At 40.6% G+C, this 17,868-nt stretch overlaps 1 protein-coding gene across 2 annotated transcripts in view; it reads left to right on the top strand.

Moving 5' to 3' along the window:
* Positions 1-2,589: 2,589 nt before the first annotated feature.
* LOC127570339 (disco-interacting protein 2 homolog C) overlaps positions 2,590-17,868 on the top strand; it is a 504,340-nt gene continuing 489,061 nt past the window's right edge. For both annotated transcript variants that reach the window (XM_052015787.1, XM_052015786.1), the window contains exon 1: positions 2,590-2,845. In XM_052015787.1, the coding sequence (XP_051871747.1) occupies positions 2,761-2,845 (85 nt within the window). In that variant the 5' untranslated portion in view covers positions 2,590-2,760. The remainder of the gene's footprint in view (positions 2,846-17,868) is intronic.

The following is a 17,868-nucleotide window of genomic DNA, read 5'->3' as shown; positions in this document are numbered from 1 at the left end:
TGCACATGACCAGTTGAGAATTTCCAGCATCTTTAGTTTTTTTTTGAATTTAAGATTTCCAGGATCTGTGGTATTTTGCTTTGCATTAATGAGGCTGGTCTCCATCTGAGGCGAGGACTATAATACCTCTACCTTACTCATTGTGGCGTTTGGCAAAGGATGTCCAACGGTGAGACTGGAAATTGAAGTGCTGATTTTGGGCTGGAAAACCAGCTGCGCAACAAACAAGTCTGAATTCTAAATTGTTTTCTCTCTAATTTTCAAACATTGATATTGTTTTATATTTCCATCCCATATTATTTTCCCACCTTGAGTCACTTTCTAGACAGATTGTTTTTCTTTGTCTTCTCATACACAATCTATGCTTATTTGCCTATTTATACTTCCTCTACCTTTCCCAGCACTTGCTCTTACCTTTCCCTATTGTGAGTCCGAGGGAGTCATTTATTGCATCTGGTGCAGCCTCCTGTACATCGGTGAGACCCGATGCGGATTGGGTGACCGCTTCGTCGAGCACCTTCGCTCCGTCTGCTGCAACAGCCAGGACCTCCCGGTGGCCACTCACTTCAATTCCACACCCCACTCCCATACTGACATATCTATCTACGACCTCCTCTACTGCCATGTTGAGGCCAGACGCAGGTTGGAGGAACAATACCTCATATTCCACCTTGGGAGTCTCCAACCTGATGGCCTCAGCATCGATTTCTCTAACTTCTGGTAACCCCTCCCTTTTTCTCCCCCCCCCCCCCCCACTCCTTTGTCTTCCCTTATTCCCATGGCTCCCTTCCCCCGCCCTGATGACCTGCCCATCTCCTCCCCTCTCCGTCCTTTATTCCATGGTCCACTGCCCTCTCCTACTGGATTCCTCCTTCTTCAGCCCTTGGCCTCTTCTATGTATCTCCTCAGCTTATTACATCTTTTCCCCCTCCCACTACCTTCCCCCCCTCACCTGGACTCACCTATCACCTGAACTCGCCTATCACCTGCCTGTGTGTGCTCCTCCCCCTCCCCCCACCTTCTTATTCTGGCTTCTGCCCTCTTCCAGTCCTGATGAAGGGTCTCAGCCCCAAAACATCAACTGTTTATTTCCCTCCATGGATGCTGCCTGACCTGCTGAGTTCCTCCAGCACTTTTTGTGTATTACTCTGGATTCCAGCATCTGCAGAATCTCTTGTGTGTCAATATATTGTCTGACTAGGTTTTGTATAAACTACATACTCCCCCTCTTTCATGTATTTCATTTTCCCTCATGTTTTTTTTCCACATTGGGGCCTTGATTCTTTATCTCTTATTGTTTACTTTTCACAAGAGACACAATTTTCCCTTTGTTTCTTTATCTGAAATGAATTGTTACTCTTTCACATGTAAGCATTTTCCTCGCTTTTCCATAATCATGCCTGTTTCTCATCCATGTCCCTTTATCAAATGTGTAACTTTTTTGTATCGTGCAGACACTTTGCATCTTGCCTCTTACACTCACACATATATCTTTATTTTTCAAAGAGAGAAAACATTTCTCAACATATCACATATGTACACATTATTTCATTACTCTGAGGGTCACTAGTACACAGTCACTTACCACACATTTGGATGAAGGCTTTTGTGGCGGATTAATATAAGGTTACTGCTTTTGCTAGAGCAATGAAGAATTCCAAGCCAACATTTTAAACCTTTGCCTCCTTTTAGTTTCAGGGCCCAAAGTACCTTTCTTTGTCTGAGAGGTATTGTTGTTTTCCTTCTCACCAAATACAATGTCTGCTCTCACAGAGTGGCTTATTTCTTAAGCAACATACAAAACACTGGAAGAACTCAGCGGGTCAGGCAGCATCTATGGAAGGAAATGGACAGTCAACGTTTCGGGTCGAGACCCTTCATCTGGACTCCAGCTTTTCGTGTGTTGTGACAGATTCCAGCATCTGTAGTCTTTTGTGTCGGCATATTTCAGGGAAGATATTTCCCCTCTGATTCTCCATCTAATTTCTGTTGTACGGAATGATCTGTCCGGACAACATGCAGACAAAAGCATTTCAACTGTATCTCGGTACATGTGGCAATAATAAACCAATTACCAATTTATACAATGGATATTCCTTTCTCGGGTGCATTGATTATCTCGTCCTTGGCAAACGAACATACCAGTTGCATTATGTTTCGATTATAGACACAAATATTTTCTTTCACGCACCAGGCTCTCATGCAGAGACACACTGTATCTTTCTCAGACAAATTATCTTTCCTTACAGCAACATTGTATCATTCTCTCACTGCATCGTTCTCCCAGACAGATAAATGGCATCATTCTCCCACAGATACACTGTAACATTGTCTCAGGCCGCTACATTGTATCTTGCTGCCACTCTAAGTCACACATTACCTTTTATTTTGCCCTGCTTCCTCACGCCTCGCACTCTGCACCCTCCGCCCTCCGCACTCACTCGCCCCCTCTGGTGGCGGACTCGCTCTGCGTGAGCGCGCCCGGCGTCCCGTCGCGTGCTGCGCTGCCCCGGGAACGCGCGGGAACGCGCTCTCACCCTCTCCTCCCCCCCCCCCTCTCTCTCTCTCTCTCACACACACACACACATATACAAGACAGAGCCGGAGCAGACATGGCGGTGGTGTGAAGTGGTGGAGATTCCTCCCCCTTTGACCAACACTAGCACCCCTCCCCTTCTGCATAATATCATGCATCTCTTTTACCTCGCTGCAAAGTGCTGAAGTGTGGCTTCGACACTCGGACACAAAGAGAGAGAGAGAATGGCGGATCGCAGCATTGATAGTCTGGTTCTTCCTCTCGAGGTGAGGGCGAAGCTGGCCGAGCTGGATTTGGAATTATCCGAAGGTAAAAGCCGATTTTTCCCCCCAACCCTTCTCTCCCTCCATGGGGCTTCTCTCGTCTGCTGCCTCCGTGCCCTCTGTCTAAATCTGCCTGCCTTATCTCTTGTGTTCAATGCTCACACCTTCACTTTGATTCTCTCTTCCCCCCCTCCCCTCCTTGTTGCTCCACGATGTATTAATGATACCGTGTTGCCTTTCAGCTGAAGCTGTGACACTTCATTGAAGGCGAAGGAGGTGAAAAAATAATATTAGGGCCGGGCTTTGCTCTGTTCCTCGGCTAACGGTTTCTTTCCTCTGATCTGCAGCTGTTGGGGCTGTTATTTTTCCTGATTTTTGAAATAGGGAGAAGTCAAAATCGGCATTTTAAAAAATGCAACCCGTGGCGTCAATTCGTATTGTTTTTCATTGGGTGTAACGATTAACGAGCATCAATTTATCCACCAAACTTAAGATCGCAGCATTAAAAAAAATCATTTGACTCGAGAGGCGTGTTAATCAAGTGTGTGTGTTGTGTAATGCACAACAAAGAGATGTTCGGTTTAGGAATATATCTCAACTAGTACATTGATGGCAGACGGTATAATTTGACTGTAATAGCGGGAGACATGGCACAGTCCCGTACTGAACCCTACATGGTGAAAACAGCTGAAAGTGGGAAGATAATTAGTGTCACAGTGTACTTCGAGGTCGATGTGGCATTGTGTTGGATTTGATGCTTGCCGGTTTGTAACCTCAATAAATACTGTAAATAATGAGTACAGTTTTGATTTTCAAATTAAATCGGAGGCTCCCGTTGTCTTGCTGTGATACTTGGACAGCGGTACCCGTAACACATTGGGGGTAGGGGTGCGGGGGGGTGGGTGGGTAAAACCCCTTTCTTCCATTGAAGATACATTTAATAAGATCTCGGTTCCAGATCGACGGTTCCGAGCAGTGTCAGCTCATTGATACTTGCAGGTTTCGAGTTCCTCCTTATCGCCGCGGTGCTTTGAAATTGCACGGTTCTAGATAGGCAATTCACTGAAGGTGGGTTCATCTTTCACAGTCACCACGTTCTCCCCTCGGTTGGCTTTGTACAGACTTCCGAAACAGGAATTAATAGAAACCAGCAGCCGGCGGCAGAGAAGCTTTGGTGAATTGTTAAGGATCAAACTGGCAGCGGCGGAGTGACCGATCCAGTTTAACCCTTTTGTGTCCTGCCCTTCCCGCTGATTAAGACGTGCACCATTCATTATGTACTGTCATGTATTCAAATCTAACCGTCTCAGCAGGACATTGTGAGCAATTCGCGCTTGTTTTAGTCTTTTAAAAAAAACGTTCTGTCTGCTCACTTATTATAAACAAACTTCGTGTGTTTTGTAAGGTTTGAGCTCCAGGAAAATCCAAAGCTGTTGACAATTTTCGCAGAAGTGTAAACGCGCCGGATGTTTTTTCTAGTCGAAATCTGATACTTTAAACGACGCGCCCTTCATATCAAAGTGTAACATTGTGATCTTTCCTGGAAACTTTTTGCGTTCACGTGTTTGTGCGAACGTGTGTGGAGGGTGTGTGTATGTAGGCTGTGTGTGCGTTTTCACCGTGTCACTTTCGGTAACTTTTGGAGCAGCAGTGATCGGGAAGCAGGACTCTGATCCAAACCTTTTATGGGTTGTGTGGTTTTGACAACGCATTGGTTGGATCCGTCCCAACCTTTGCAAATTAAATACTTAACGGTTGATTGGGCGCAAGTAGGAAGTGAAGGGATACCAAATGCAGCGCTTTTTTTTATTGCAAACGCGGAATCTCGTGACATAAAGTCGTTACAAGTGACGACCATTCTGCAGTCTGATTAGTTGGCAGTTTGAAATTGTCCATATGTGACCTCCACACTACGTCTCCCCACACTGCCTGCGCAGACTTAGAATTTTATAAGTGCGGAGTTTATGCCATGAAGGTTCTACATAGGCTGATCACTTGATTTTCAAGTGCACCGCTAATGGATGTTAACATTGATTTTTCTTCCTGCTTTTCAGATTTTGCATTGTAAAGTTATTTACTACGCACTATATATTTGAAGCGAATTTAACCCTTCTTCAACCGCGTGCAAAATAGGTTCCAGCTTAGCTTGGCATCAACCTTGCATCAACAATGATGATAAGTAATTATTTAAAAAAAGACAAAGATAACATGAGTAGGTGAGCAGTTCTACCAGAAGATAAATTCAGGTATTGTGATTCAGCCATTGAAACGTAGTCATTGAACTGGTCACTGTTATGGAATAATTAATTGGTTTATTATTGTCACATGTACCAGGGTACAGTGAAAAACTTTTGAATGCCCTCCATACAGATCATTTCACCACATCAGTGCATTGAGGTAGTACAAGGGAAAACAATAACAGAATGCAGAATAGAGTGTTACAGTTACAGAGAAAGTGCAGTGCAGCAGACAATAAGGTGCAAGGTCATAACAACGTAGATTGTGAGGTCAAGAGTCCATGTTAGCATACATGAGGTCCATTCAATAGTCTTATAACAGCAGGATAGGAGCTGTCCTTGAGCCTGGTGGTATGTGCCATCAGGCTTTTGTATCTTCTGTCTGATGGAAGGGGGGAGAAGAGAGAATGTCTGGGGTTATTTGGGTCTTTGATTATGCTGGCTGCTTTTCCAAGGCAGTGAGAAGTATAGACAGTCCATGGAGGGAAGGCTGTGATGTGCTGAGCTGTGTCCACAACTCTCTGCAGGAACGAGATCACCAAAGTGAATGCAGGGCCTTTGGTATTTTAGTCAAATGCAGAGATGAATATTCAACAGTGTTAATCCAGTGATTAATTTTCAAAGTCAGGAATATTCTTGACACAAGAGTGCAGAGAAAAGTGGCTTGCTAGTGGGATTGGAAAATCTCTGCACTGTCTTTAGAAATTGTTGCTTAAATGGAAGACCCAGATCACTAAATAATCCTCTCTAATTAGGGGAAAAAGTGAATGGTGGGAGACTGGAAAAAAAATTGCAGTGTTAAGTCATGTCTTCTCAAATTCTTTGGTTAACATGCACAGGTGTAAAGTTAACATTTTGGAGGATTGCTTATTGATTCCCTACCCCAGTCATGTTAGAGTGACTGCATTAGTTCAGCAACTATCCTATTTGCTTCTCTAACCCCTTTCACTGTTTAGGCTGCAAAACTGGGACTTTATTCCCTGTAGTGAAGGAGGCTGACGGGTGACCTTGGAGAGGTATATAAAATCATGAGGGGCATAGATAAGGTGACCGGCCAAAGTCTCTTCCCCAGGGTAAAGGCATCAAAAATTAGAGAGAACATAGGATTAAAGCGAGAGGGGAAAGACTTAAAAGGGATCTGAGGATCAGCTGAGAGTCTGAGGGTTCACGTAGAGGTTGGTGGGTACGTGGAACGAGCTGTTGGGGGAAGTGGTAGAGGCTGGAATAATTACAATATTTAAAAGTTACATGGATAAGAAAGATTTTGAGGGAAATGGGCTAAACATGGGGAAATGGGACTAGCTCAGGCAGGCAACTTGGTTGGCACAGAGGAGTTGGGCCGAAGGGCCTATTTCTGTGCTGTGTAGCTCTGTGATTCTATGAGACACAACCACCGTGATGTGTGAATAGTCTACAGTGATCAGAGTGGTGGGAACTCCTGACTTTGGTCCTGTGGAGTGACAGAAATTGCCCATTTGGCACTCAGCTCACTGCACATAGTCAGCTTCTCTACAACTAGAGGTGCCACTTGCTCTGCAACATCTGCACTTATCCCAAGTCCAGTGGGTTACAGAACCAGCTGAGAGTATTTAGAGAAATGTTTGGATCCTTGTTTAGGAGTTGAGAAAATGGAGAGAGTATATATACTTTTGGAGAAATTCTTTGATTTTTTTTTCCATTCTATTATTCTTTACAGAAAGAGGTTACAATTACCATGACTATCAAAAATATTTTTAACTTCACATAGGTTTTTTGAGGTCATAGTAACCATTGTGTACCTTGTGATAATTTATTTAAAACCTCTTGCAATTTGGGGTATTTTGTTTTCTGTTTCCTCCTGCAAACAACTAGTTTTTGAATATGATTAAATTTCAGGTGTTACTTATAAAATTTAATAAGTTGTTGATTATCACTTAGTCCACTGAATTGTATCCTTCACTTTGGACCATTTCACACTATGGAGTATCCTGGTTCTGCATAACTCTCATATAATGATCATTGATCCCAAATCTGCCAATGTCTGTCTCCTGCACTCTCATTCTCAGAGATTGCTTCATGTTTTTGATGTCTCTGATCCTCAGAACCACCATGATTAAGAAGGCCATAGACTGAATCTCTGCACTAGTCTTTTTTTGATAGCCTTTTGTCATAGTGATAATGGTAAGTGAACTGCAAGCTGGTTCTGACGTCTTTGGAGAAAGGGGAAAAATAATGAAGTGTGTGGATCTTGCTGCCACATTCGTTGTTTCTAATGTTACTCATCCCTGTTGTGGCTTCATCTATTTGCTGTTATGTCAGTGTGCTGGCTAGCTTTCCATCCTGAAACCTCCCTAAACCTATTCAAAGCCATTGCATTTTCCAAACCTGCATGGACATCCTACTCACCGATACCCTTTTAGCTCACTGATCAATATTGGCTTCTGATTCCCAAGTGGCTCCCAGTTTAAGGTTCCCATCCAAGTTCAAATCTGTGCCTGCCCCCCCCCCCCCCACCCCATGGTCTAGCTGTATATCCTTAGAGCTGAAAAGGACTCCTCGTCCATTCTTGGTATTAAGCTTTGGAATATCCCCCATCACCCTTTCCTCCTCTTTTTAAGATCCCATTTTACACCTAACTAGAGTCATACAGCATGGAAGCAGGCCCTTCGGCCCAACTCATCCATGCCAACCAAAGTGCCCACCTAAGCTAGCCCCATTTGCCCACATTTGGCCCATATCTCTGTAAGGCCATGTACCTGTCCAAATGTCTTTGAATTGTTGTTACTATTGTTAACACTGACAAGCCTTTAGTCACCTTTCTGGATGCCTTCTCCTTTGTCCCATTGCCCTTCTTGTCTGTGATGTGCCTTGATTCACTTCTTGGTGTTACAGCCACCATATAAATTCAGTGCAGTTGCTGTTTGTGGATTCTGAATAAGGATAGAGTCATGGTTTGATTGTGTTGTGACTAATGTCAACCAGCCATTTGTTCAAGATACCAAAGAGTTGACAAAGGTTTTGGAGTTATAACCCATCAGCAGCTATTGTGATCATCAGAGGAGATGAGAATAATAATGGAGCAAAATCCATTCAAGGGAGAGATGTCCAAGCGGTGATTTTATATTAGAACCTTGCAATACACAGCTTTCTGGGGATTCAACATTTGCAATGCTGTTATAATTGCTTACTGGCTGGATAATTGTGATCATGTGCTGTGGATTCTCCTGAACTCTTTTGGTTTGGGAAATTAATAGAAAGAATAAATCTATTAATTCAGCCAAGATATGCATTTGACAAAACAGTTCAGATAACTCATTTTGACAGTGACATAATTGCAATTTAAAGTTCATTAGTACTGTGCAATCAATGTAAATCAGTTCAATTCTGGATAGGGATTTGAATTTAATTAAGCAGCATTCTTAAATTTTAGTTTGGATGCTTGCACTTCAGGTTATTGTAACAAGGATCTCTCTTGACCTTGTTATGCTGCTCAGTTTAGAGGAAGAGAAAGGGACACAAATGCATTAGTAAATTCATGCACCATCAGAAGCAAATCCACTTATGCAAAAGTATCATGTTAACACAAGAACTTTATATTGGATTGTTCAAGCAACTAAAATCTGTAAACTGTCTTTCACAGAGATGTTGAAGAATTCGAATAGCTCACTCTATAAATAGACACATGATAATCAATCCAAAAGAGGGCCTTAATTTTAGTTAGTAATGCACCGTCCTGGAATTAATCTGTTCAGATTAATTGGTTGCTGTTTACACATGGTAGGGAGGAGTGAAAATATTAGATTTACTACTTTAATATTCAGGTACTGCCTCTCATGGAACATGACTAGGTAGGCTAGGGTAAAGCTGAGTTGCCCCAGCAGCCAGTGCCCCTGTTTATCTGAGTAATGGTACATGGATTAAGAGTCAGATTGGTATTGGTTTTATTATTGACACATGTACCGAGATAGTGAAAAGCTTTTGCTTGTGTGCCATCCAGTCAGATCATGCCATACATAAGTACATTGAGGAAGTAAAAAGAAAACAGAATGCAGAATATAGTGTAGCAGGTACAGTGAAAGTACAGTGCAGGTAAACAAATAAAGTGCAAGGGTCACAACGAGGTAGATGGGAGATCAAGATTTCATCTTAAGTGAGGTCCGTTCAAGAGTCTGATAACAGTGGGATAGAAGCTGTCCTTGAGCCTAGTGGTGTGTCAGGCTTTTGTATCTTCTGCCTGATGGGAGAGGGGAGAAGAGAGAATGTCCGGGGTGGAGGCTCTCAGGGTTTCTGCTTTCAGGGAGGGAGAGGGGGAAAATAAGAGGGAAAAGGTAGATGGGTTGTATTTTGATAAGAAAGGGAGGTGAAAAGTGGTAGACAGGAATGCAGAGTGAGGTTGCAGTAAGATTGGCCATATCTCCTTGAACAATGGACCAGGCCTGAGGGGCCCATTGCTTGTTCCTGCTCCTAATTTGTATATTCATATTTGAAAGAAGTATTTTGCATATTTATTACTCTCAGCAGCCTGGAAGAGTCCAACTGGCGTGAAATGTGACTTGTGACTTGAGCCAAAGCGAACCCACTTGCCAAGACCAGGCATTCCTGTGGCTGTCTGAGTTTACATTATTGTGGTATTAAAGTCAGGATGTAACTTTTTGTCAGATCAACGGTTGTCAATAAAAGCTTGAATTAGGATCTTCCCCTGGAAACTGCTTTTGTGCACTCTGCCGTATCTGAAGGAGCTGCATACTGTGAGGATTCCTTTTGTTTTTACAAATCCGTACGTTCCTGTGGAAATAGATACCTTCTAATACCTAGGCCTGATGGAAATGGATGCAAGTTCACCCTTCTGGATGATGCACGAGTGCTAAAAAGATGTCTAATCTCATACCAATGATTAGAAATGTAATCACATGCTAACTATATATTTAGATTAAAGAGGGTGCTTTTGTCAGAGGGTTGACTCTCCATTCTATTACACACTGACCTTATCATGCTTTGTGTATTTGCCAGAGATTTGATTGATCAAGATTTATAGCAGTTTTATGTGAATAGAATAAAATTTCCATAATGTCTAATACTGTCCATCAGCACATTTCAGTGATTGATGGTTTTGCACCATCTTCATTCAGATGTTCTCTTGAAATTTCTTGTAATAGCAATGGATTTTAAATTCTGCTATGTATGAACTCACATTCATTTGAGGTGCCTTGATCTGTAAATAAACATTACCTCCTAATTAATCTAGTTTTCTGTTTGGCAGTCTGCATATTCATTCTTAAATAGTGCCTAATACTTAGAATCTTCTGCGTTACTGCAAATCTGCCAACACACAAGCAACCCTTCATATATGCACTTTGGCTTAAGGTATTTGTAGGATTATCAGAACTAAATTGCTCCCTTTTGTGGAAAAACATAACATTTTTGAAATATATTTTCAACTTGGGTAGGTACAGTCTGATTATATGATCCCTCAGCATTCCCTTTATCCAATTTCAGCTTTCATCCTCTCACTAAGCCTTGGATATGGATGCTGGAGAAATAGGTAGCCCCTGATATATGTATTGAGGGGTTTTTTTGTGTGGCATTCTGGTTAGATAATTTTAATTCTGGGCCAGTGGAGTATCACTCTCATAGCCATTGGAGAAATTGTACACATGGAATTGGTTTGCCATATTTCCTGAGGAGAAACAGGAAGCTGCAGAATGTTGTGATTCTTGATGTTGGCGATGAGGTGGGGGTGCAGTTGCAGAGAGAGAGTGAAAGCAGGCAGCCTTCGGAATCAATCACTTGATAAAATTTTAAGCAGGATGCTCACATTTCTGCCCAGTGTGTTCTGCAGTCAATCAAGCTCCTGATTCAGCAGTTGAAAAAAAATTTGGACCACCATATGGTGTGCAATTAAGAGCTAAATTATTTGCTTTTGTTTTTTTTTGGTTCAGTTCGGGATGTTTTATTCAGTTATTGTTATAGTTTGGCAAAATTAGGTATTTCTAATTAATTTTAAAAAATCAAGTAAATGTGTCAACTTTCAGTCCCTATAATAAATTGAACTAAATTCGTAACAGTATTAATATTACCTGCACATTCGGTTAGCGTAACACTATTACAGCGTCAGCGACCCGGTTCAATTCTGGGCCTCTGTTTGTAAGGAGTTTGTACGCTCTCCCAGTGACTGCGTGGGTTCCTCTGGGTGCTCTGGTTTCCTCCCACATTCCAAAGATGTACGGGTTAGGAAGTTGTGGGGCATGCTATGTTTGGCGTTGGAAGTGTGGCGACACTTTGTGGGTTGCCCCCAGAACACTCTACGCAAAAGATGCATTTCACTGTGTGTTTTGATGTACATGTGACTAATAAGATATATTATCTTATATTCATTTTGTTTTACTAACCTGGGTTTCACCGCCACATCCCCCAGTGATGTGACTGGGTATTATGTGTTCACAAACAAATGCAATTGGCGAGTAATGTGTGTGCACTGAGTTTCAGAATCTACATTCTTAAAGCAAGAAGGCTAGTTGGCATCATAAACTATATTGTCAGCTCAGTTTTATCACTTACATTTTTTTTAAGCAGGTTTGAGGGTGTTTTTTCTGACCATTTATGAGAAACCACAGAAAAACTAAGGCCAGAGTATAAAATTTAATTGGCTGGTATGGTTTTGGAAGAAGATGGTTGAAGTATCTTGTTTTATGACTGGAAGGTACTTATCTATCTTCTAGACTTCAGTGATAAGTTGAGCTGTAGTTTTATTGGTTCTTGGCCAAATACTTCATGATGATGGAGATGCATTTTCTTCCAAAGGAAATTGCATTGAGTTATGTGTATGTCCTGCTACAGGTTGCAGTAAGATAGATTTTCTTTGCCTCCTCATCTGCCATTTTCCTGGGTAAATTATGGAAGTTGAAGTTGAGTTAATGTTTGAACTTTGAGATATAGGAAAACACAGAAGTTTCTGCAGACATATTTTGTGAAATATTGTGATATTTTGTAAAACGTTTGTTTAGAGCTTTGTATTTTGAGATCAGTGAACAAGTATTTACCTCCTTATCAATCCATGTTTTGTGGTATTATAGAAAATGGCCACGCAGCAGTTCAAACCAGTTTGTTCCTGTGCTTTCAACTGATCTATTGACAGAGCAATACAGCTGAAACCGAAGTTGCCTCTGGCTAAAGGAACTTTAAGAACCTATTTAACATACAGATAAATTGGAGAAGTGTGTGGATATCCTCTGTCAAGTTGTGAAAAAGGGTTAACTGCATTGAGAATTACTTGAGTGCTGCCTGCGTATTTTTTTTGTTGTAACCCTGAAGACACAACTGAATTTAAACAGACCCTGTCATAGTTTTATTCAATTTTAATTCCGGTGGAGGTTTCCTTAATTTCAGTTGTCACTAGGATGTCCAATCTTTTCAAGCCGTGATAAACCTTCCGAAACAAAGTGCATTGAATTTCCCTTGTAGGCCACAGTTGGTAAGATACCTTACAAAATAGGCCACCGTGTATTTTTAAACAGTTTTCTAGTGCTTTCAGTTCACAAACCAGATGAATTTGGATAAAGTTCATAACTGGAATGCTCTTAAGTAATCTGCAAGCCGGTGTATATTTTGTTGGTTGGAGATGGAGGAAGAGGTCATGTGTTTGTGTGTTCCATATGGCTCTCTTGTTTATCATGCATATTAGTCACTGTGTCTGAAAGGCCTGCTGAGTAAGTGGTTGGCAACATCTGCTAGAATTGTGGATCATTGGCCTACATGGTTCTCCCAATGTGGAAACAGACAGGGATTCAGTTTTTAATTTAGTGGGGAGGGAAAATATTTCATTCTGTAGCTTTTTTTAGACTGTGCCTTGATTTGACTGCTGTTCAGTGTAGTGCTGGCAAATATGACATGAAACCATTGAATAAGCACATTTTTCTAAGGATCAGCATGCATTGCTAGAATAGCAGTTTGAGATGTGATGTCTCAGTTGGGCACCTCACTGGGTTGAGTTGGTTATGGGAGAGCTCTGGAGACGCACCTTAATCTGCCTTTGAAGGTGTGAAGGTCAAATGAAAATGAAGCTGAATGTTTGCTGTCTAATGACATGGATTTAATCCAAGCTGCAAATTTCTTCCTTAATCCATGTAGCATTTTATGTGGCTGAAGTGACACAGCTTGTTCAAGTGTGTGTGTGTGTGTGTGTGTGTGTGCTTAGTACAAGCAGGCTATGTGGCAAATAACACAATGTGTCAAATTGGTGGTTTCCTATGTGACAGAATGTAATTACTGCTTCCCTTTGAGCTGCCAAACAGGGCAAAAATATCCTAAGTGGTTGTGTGCTTGGTTTCATCTGCACTGAATATCTGAAAACCAAAGCTCATCAATTGCTTTCCTCTCACCTTTGTAACACAGCAATCACTGCATTTCAGAAGAAATTCATTGGTTGTAACCTTGGCAATTTATAAACTTTTTTTCTCTTTTTTTTCTCCTTGTATTCATTCAGATTGATTATTGCCAAAGATTCTTTATGTATTTGTATATGGATTGGTGCTTTCTAGTTGGAGCAGGCAAAATGGGTCTCCCTTGCATTGCATTTTAATCAGTTGAGGTGTGTTGTTATTAATGTGCCATGTATGGGCATATTATCATAAATGCCTCCTAAATTTGGAAAATTGGCCCAGCCACTATTTTCTTTAATTAATGCAGAAACGAAATACTGTGGGTTCGATAAATCTGAATTATTTTTATTCATTTTTTTAGGGTATGGCTGACACTTGTAAAGGCATTGTACATCCTGAGTTTATAACTGCAGTTCTTTTGATGACAATACTCCCAAGGTAGTGTTGGGTAGTATGTAGATCCAATGGTGATGAAGTATTGGGGATGTATTTCTAAGTCTGAGTGTTGTGTGACTTGCAGAAGTGGTGTTCCGTAGTGCTCCTTGGAGGTTAGAGGGCACGGGTTTGGGAAGGGCTGTCAGAGTAGCCAGGGTGAGTAACCGCAGTGCATATGGTAAACACTATACAGAGCAGCCACAATGCACTGGTGGTGGAAGGAATGTATGAATAGTGGACGGGGTGCCAATCTACCTACTAATAAAATCAGTAAAAGCTGGATAAATTCAGTAGGCCGTGCAGCATCTGTGGAGAGCAAAACAGCTGATGTCTCTTATTGATGACAGTCTGGCAGAACTCTGCTATAGGTTTGTTTGCAAGTCATCGAACTGAAATGCTAACTCTGCTGCTCTCTCTGTATATACTGCCTGACCTGCTGAATATTTGTGTCATTTAATATTCCCAGCATCAGTACTGTTTTGCTCTTGTATGTTTTTCATTATACTCGAATGCTACCATGTTCCCCAGAATCAGTCCCGGCATCACATATAATGAACCTTGTTTACTCTGAAGATGGCAATAAAATGGTCAGTGTAAGAAAAGATGCACTTAAGAAAAGCCTCAAGGCTCGTAACCTCACTCAATAAAATGGACTAAAACAGAAGCCATTTCTGCTGCTTGCTTTGTGATGGTTGCCTTGAGTGCTTTAACATATTACTTAATGCACAAAAATCAGGTGTAACAGCTAATTGGACTGAAGTGGTAAGGAAGCAAATGCAATGGCTTTCAATGATGGCAGCAGATTGCACAATATGTTTCAGCTGTTACGTGTATTAGGTTGTTGAAAACTTTCCGTGAGTGAAAGACCTATACAAACAATTAGCTTTGCAGTTTTTTGCAAAGAATTGCACAGCTCTGAAGAAGGCCATTTGGTCTAGCAGGACCATAAATGGTGCTGATTCTTTACTTCTTTACCTCTTCCCTCCCCTTTCCCATCAACTCTCAACATTTCCTTCTCCCTTCTATTTATTTGATTTCTTCTTAAAAAGCAATTCTCTCGACAAGGATGATTCTGCTGAATTCCAGACTCAATTTCAAGCCTCTGGGTATTTCTCTTCCTCAGGGGAAGAAATGCTCCCTCTGTCTTTCCTGTCGAGCCTTGTCGAAGTTTCAAGGTCACCTCATGGTGTTCTCTTTTCTGTGGAAGAAAGAGCCACTCACATCATCCTTTCCTAAATCAATAACCTTGGAGTCCCAGGATCATCCCTGTTTTTTTTTGCATTTTTCCCAGTGACTTGTTATACTATGGCAATTGGAATTGAGCACAATTAACCCAGTGGTCCAACCATGGTGTGATACAAGTTTGCCATAATTTGTCTGCTTCTAGTGAATAATAGTTAACTTCCACTGTGGCAGACCATCTATGTGAAGCAATAGTGACCCAGTTTTGATCCTAGATAAAGCTTTGAAGGGTAGCTAGTTAGTAGGCAGGTCAGTCTGTTCATATGAAATCTGCATTATTAACTGTAAGTAATGAGTGAACATGATTTTGATAATCCATATTAATTGCACTTTGAGTGTGTTACTAGTATTGATGTTACATTTGGTCATGCCCATGCCACTTCTTTAGAAACTGAAACTGAATTGTGGGGAAAAGATGGGAGCTTTTTAAATCTGCAAATGAAACCCTATTTTTAGAAAACAGATTTGAAAGCTGCATTTCTCCACGATTCCATTTATGAGCCATTAATCATAAAGTAGGCATTGTTTAAAATTTCAATAAAAATAACTTTTGCTCTCTATCATTTAATTGCATATGCATTCAGTTGCCAATAGCTTTTTGAGGCGAGGTGTTTCACAGAGATTAAATGTTGTGAAAATGCCATGTTGTTGTTTAGGTAGAAAATATTGTTCTTTTTATTTACATTTCCCACCTTATTCTTCTGCTCTCTCAGCTTCAAAGAGAATGAATGGGATTAAAGACATTGAAGTTGTTAGGAAAAGACCTTGTGTAATGCAAGATCAAATTTACAAGTAATGGAAATTCATACAATCATAAATTTATAACTGGGAATTATTTCTTCACTTTAACGTTAATCATGTCAAGATGAAAAGTAGAAGTTTGTGCTGAACCTTTTGCAAATTAGTAATGCGTCCTCAGCTTGGGGTAAGTAGACCACATGCAGATTTGAAGAATAGGCGTAAACAGTCTTTTTTTTGGAGAATGCCGTATAAATCCAAGTAACCACCAGGGAGTACTTCTGAAAGGGGGACATTTTTAGCAATTATTCCTCACTATAAGAGTGCAACTGGTAGGAAACTGTCCTAGTGGGGATTTACTCCGCAAATAAACTAGGTCGGACTTGCCAGTCCATTTTTGTTCAATAATTTGGTATTTAAAAAAAATAGCATTATGAAGAACCACCTTGTGTATATTAATTCCTGTTCATATTTGTAGAATTAAAAAATATTAAATGGAAACAGTGCAGAGAATGCACACTGTTGTAGCTGATTCCACACAAGTTGTATATTTTTAAATTATTATTTCTGATGGGCACGAGGATCCTATAGAATAATGCCTTTAGTTATTGTGTTTTATTGTAAGTATAAAAAGTGGAAACTATTACATAATTATGCCAAGTCAAAACCTTTCAGACTTCACTCTCTTATGCGGCAAGTTATCCTTTGGGCAGAAGGTAGATTCCAATGTAACGTTTGGGGAAAACGTTGTTAATACTTTCCACGAAGAGTGACCTGTCTAATATATCCTCCGTTGCTGCAGAATACTTCCTGGGAAGAGATTTATATTCTAAATGGCTTATTTCAGAACAGTGTGTTTTGTGCTCATGTTTGAAGTATTTTTTGCTTGGAATTAAATTCTGGAGTTCCTCCCACTTAAGAGATGTCGAAACTGTGTTGGTGCTCTCAAGATGTTGTGGAGTGTTTTAATGTAAGCTTAAACTAGGCTAGGCATTTAATATAGGCTGTTTCTAAGTTTCTGGTGTTGGAACACTTTCATCTATGATTTTCAGTGACTACTATTTTGATATGAACTTTTTAAAGTAGTAAATTTGAACTACCTTCAGAAACTTTATTGATACTATGTGAATAAATAGAACATCTGTAAAACAAAAGTCTTAAAGGAAATGCAGTTTTGACCAGTTAACATTTTAAAAAATCCTCCCCCCCCCCAATAACAACATATTCTCTCAAATAATGCTATTGCATTTTAAAGAAATATCCCCAACCCTGAAATTTAATGGTAAACACGAGCATTTCAAGGTGATAACTTGGTGTATTGAAAACCTGATAATCAGACAAGCTAGTAAGCAGATAACCTGATCTGTTGTTGAAAGAATTAAAGTTTACAGCTAAAATTGAAACTTAGTTTGCCAGATTTATGAACTGAAACTTGTGAACAAATAATTAGCAGACCACATTTCCTTTCAGGATATGGATTTAGTATTTCATTACACTTTTCAATATAGTTAAGGGTTATTAACAGGTCTGTGTTTCTGATGGCGGAACTATTCACCGACTGAACATGGTTAGTATTTTAGCTCGGTTTAAAACTTAGAGGAAGTTTTAAAAAATTATTTTAACAGGATGTAGGTGGTCCTGGCAAAGTCATCATTTATTACCATATGCTGCAGAATATTCAACCTCCTGACCTGTTCTGCAAGGTATGTTTGGATGCTTCAGTTAAGGTTCTAGTCCCACCCAAATGCTTGCTACAGCATTTCTCCCCCACCCCTTTTCTCCCCTCCTCAACTCAACTCCAGCTCCATTGATTGCTTAAACTAGTAGGTTTGGTCTTGAAATGCCATTGATTATCAAAGGGAGCTGGTTAGACTCTCATTTGCTTGAGATAGTTAAGTGTCTGGTACTCATGACATGAATGTTACTACCTACTTATCATCATAAGACTGGATGTTGTCCAGGTCTTATTGTATGTGGGCATAGACTGTTTCATTATCAGGCTGAGCTTCCAGCTCCTTAAGTCTTTGGAAATAAAAGTGCTAGACAACTGGTTTACCTGT

This window comes from Pristis pectinata, chromosome 5 (genome assembly GCF_009764475.1).
Source record: "Pristis pectinata isolate sPriPec2 chromosome 5, sPriPec2.1.pri, whole genome shotgun sequence".
In the NCBI taxonomy this organism is placed as follows: domain Eukaryota; kingdom Metazoa; phylum Chordata; class Chondrichthyes; order Rhinopristiformes; family Pristidae; genus Pristis; species Pristis pectinata.
This window is presented reverse-complemented; position numbering and strand designations above follow the sequence as displayed.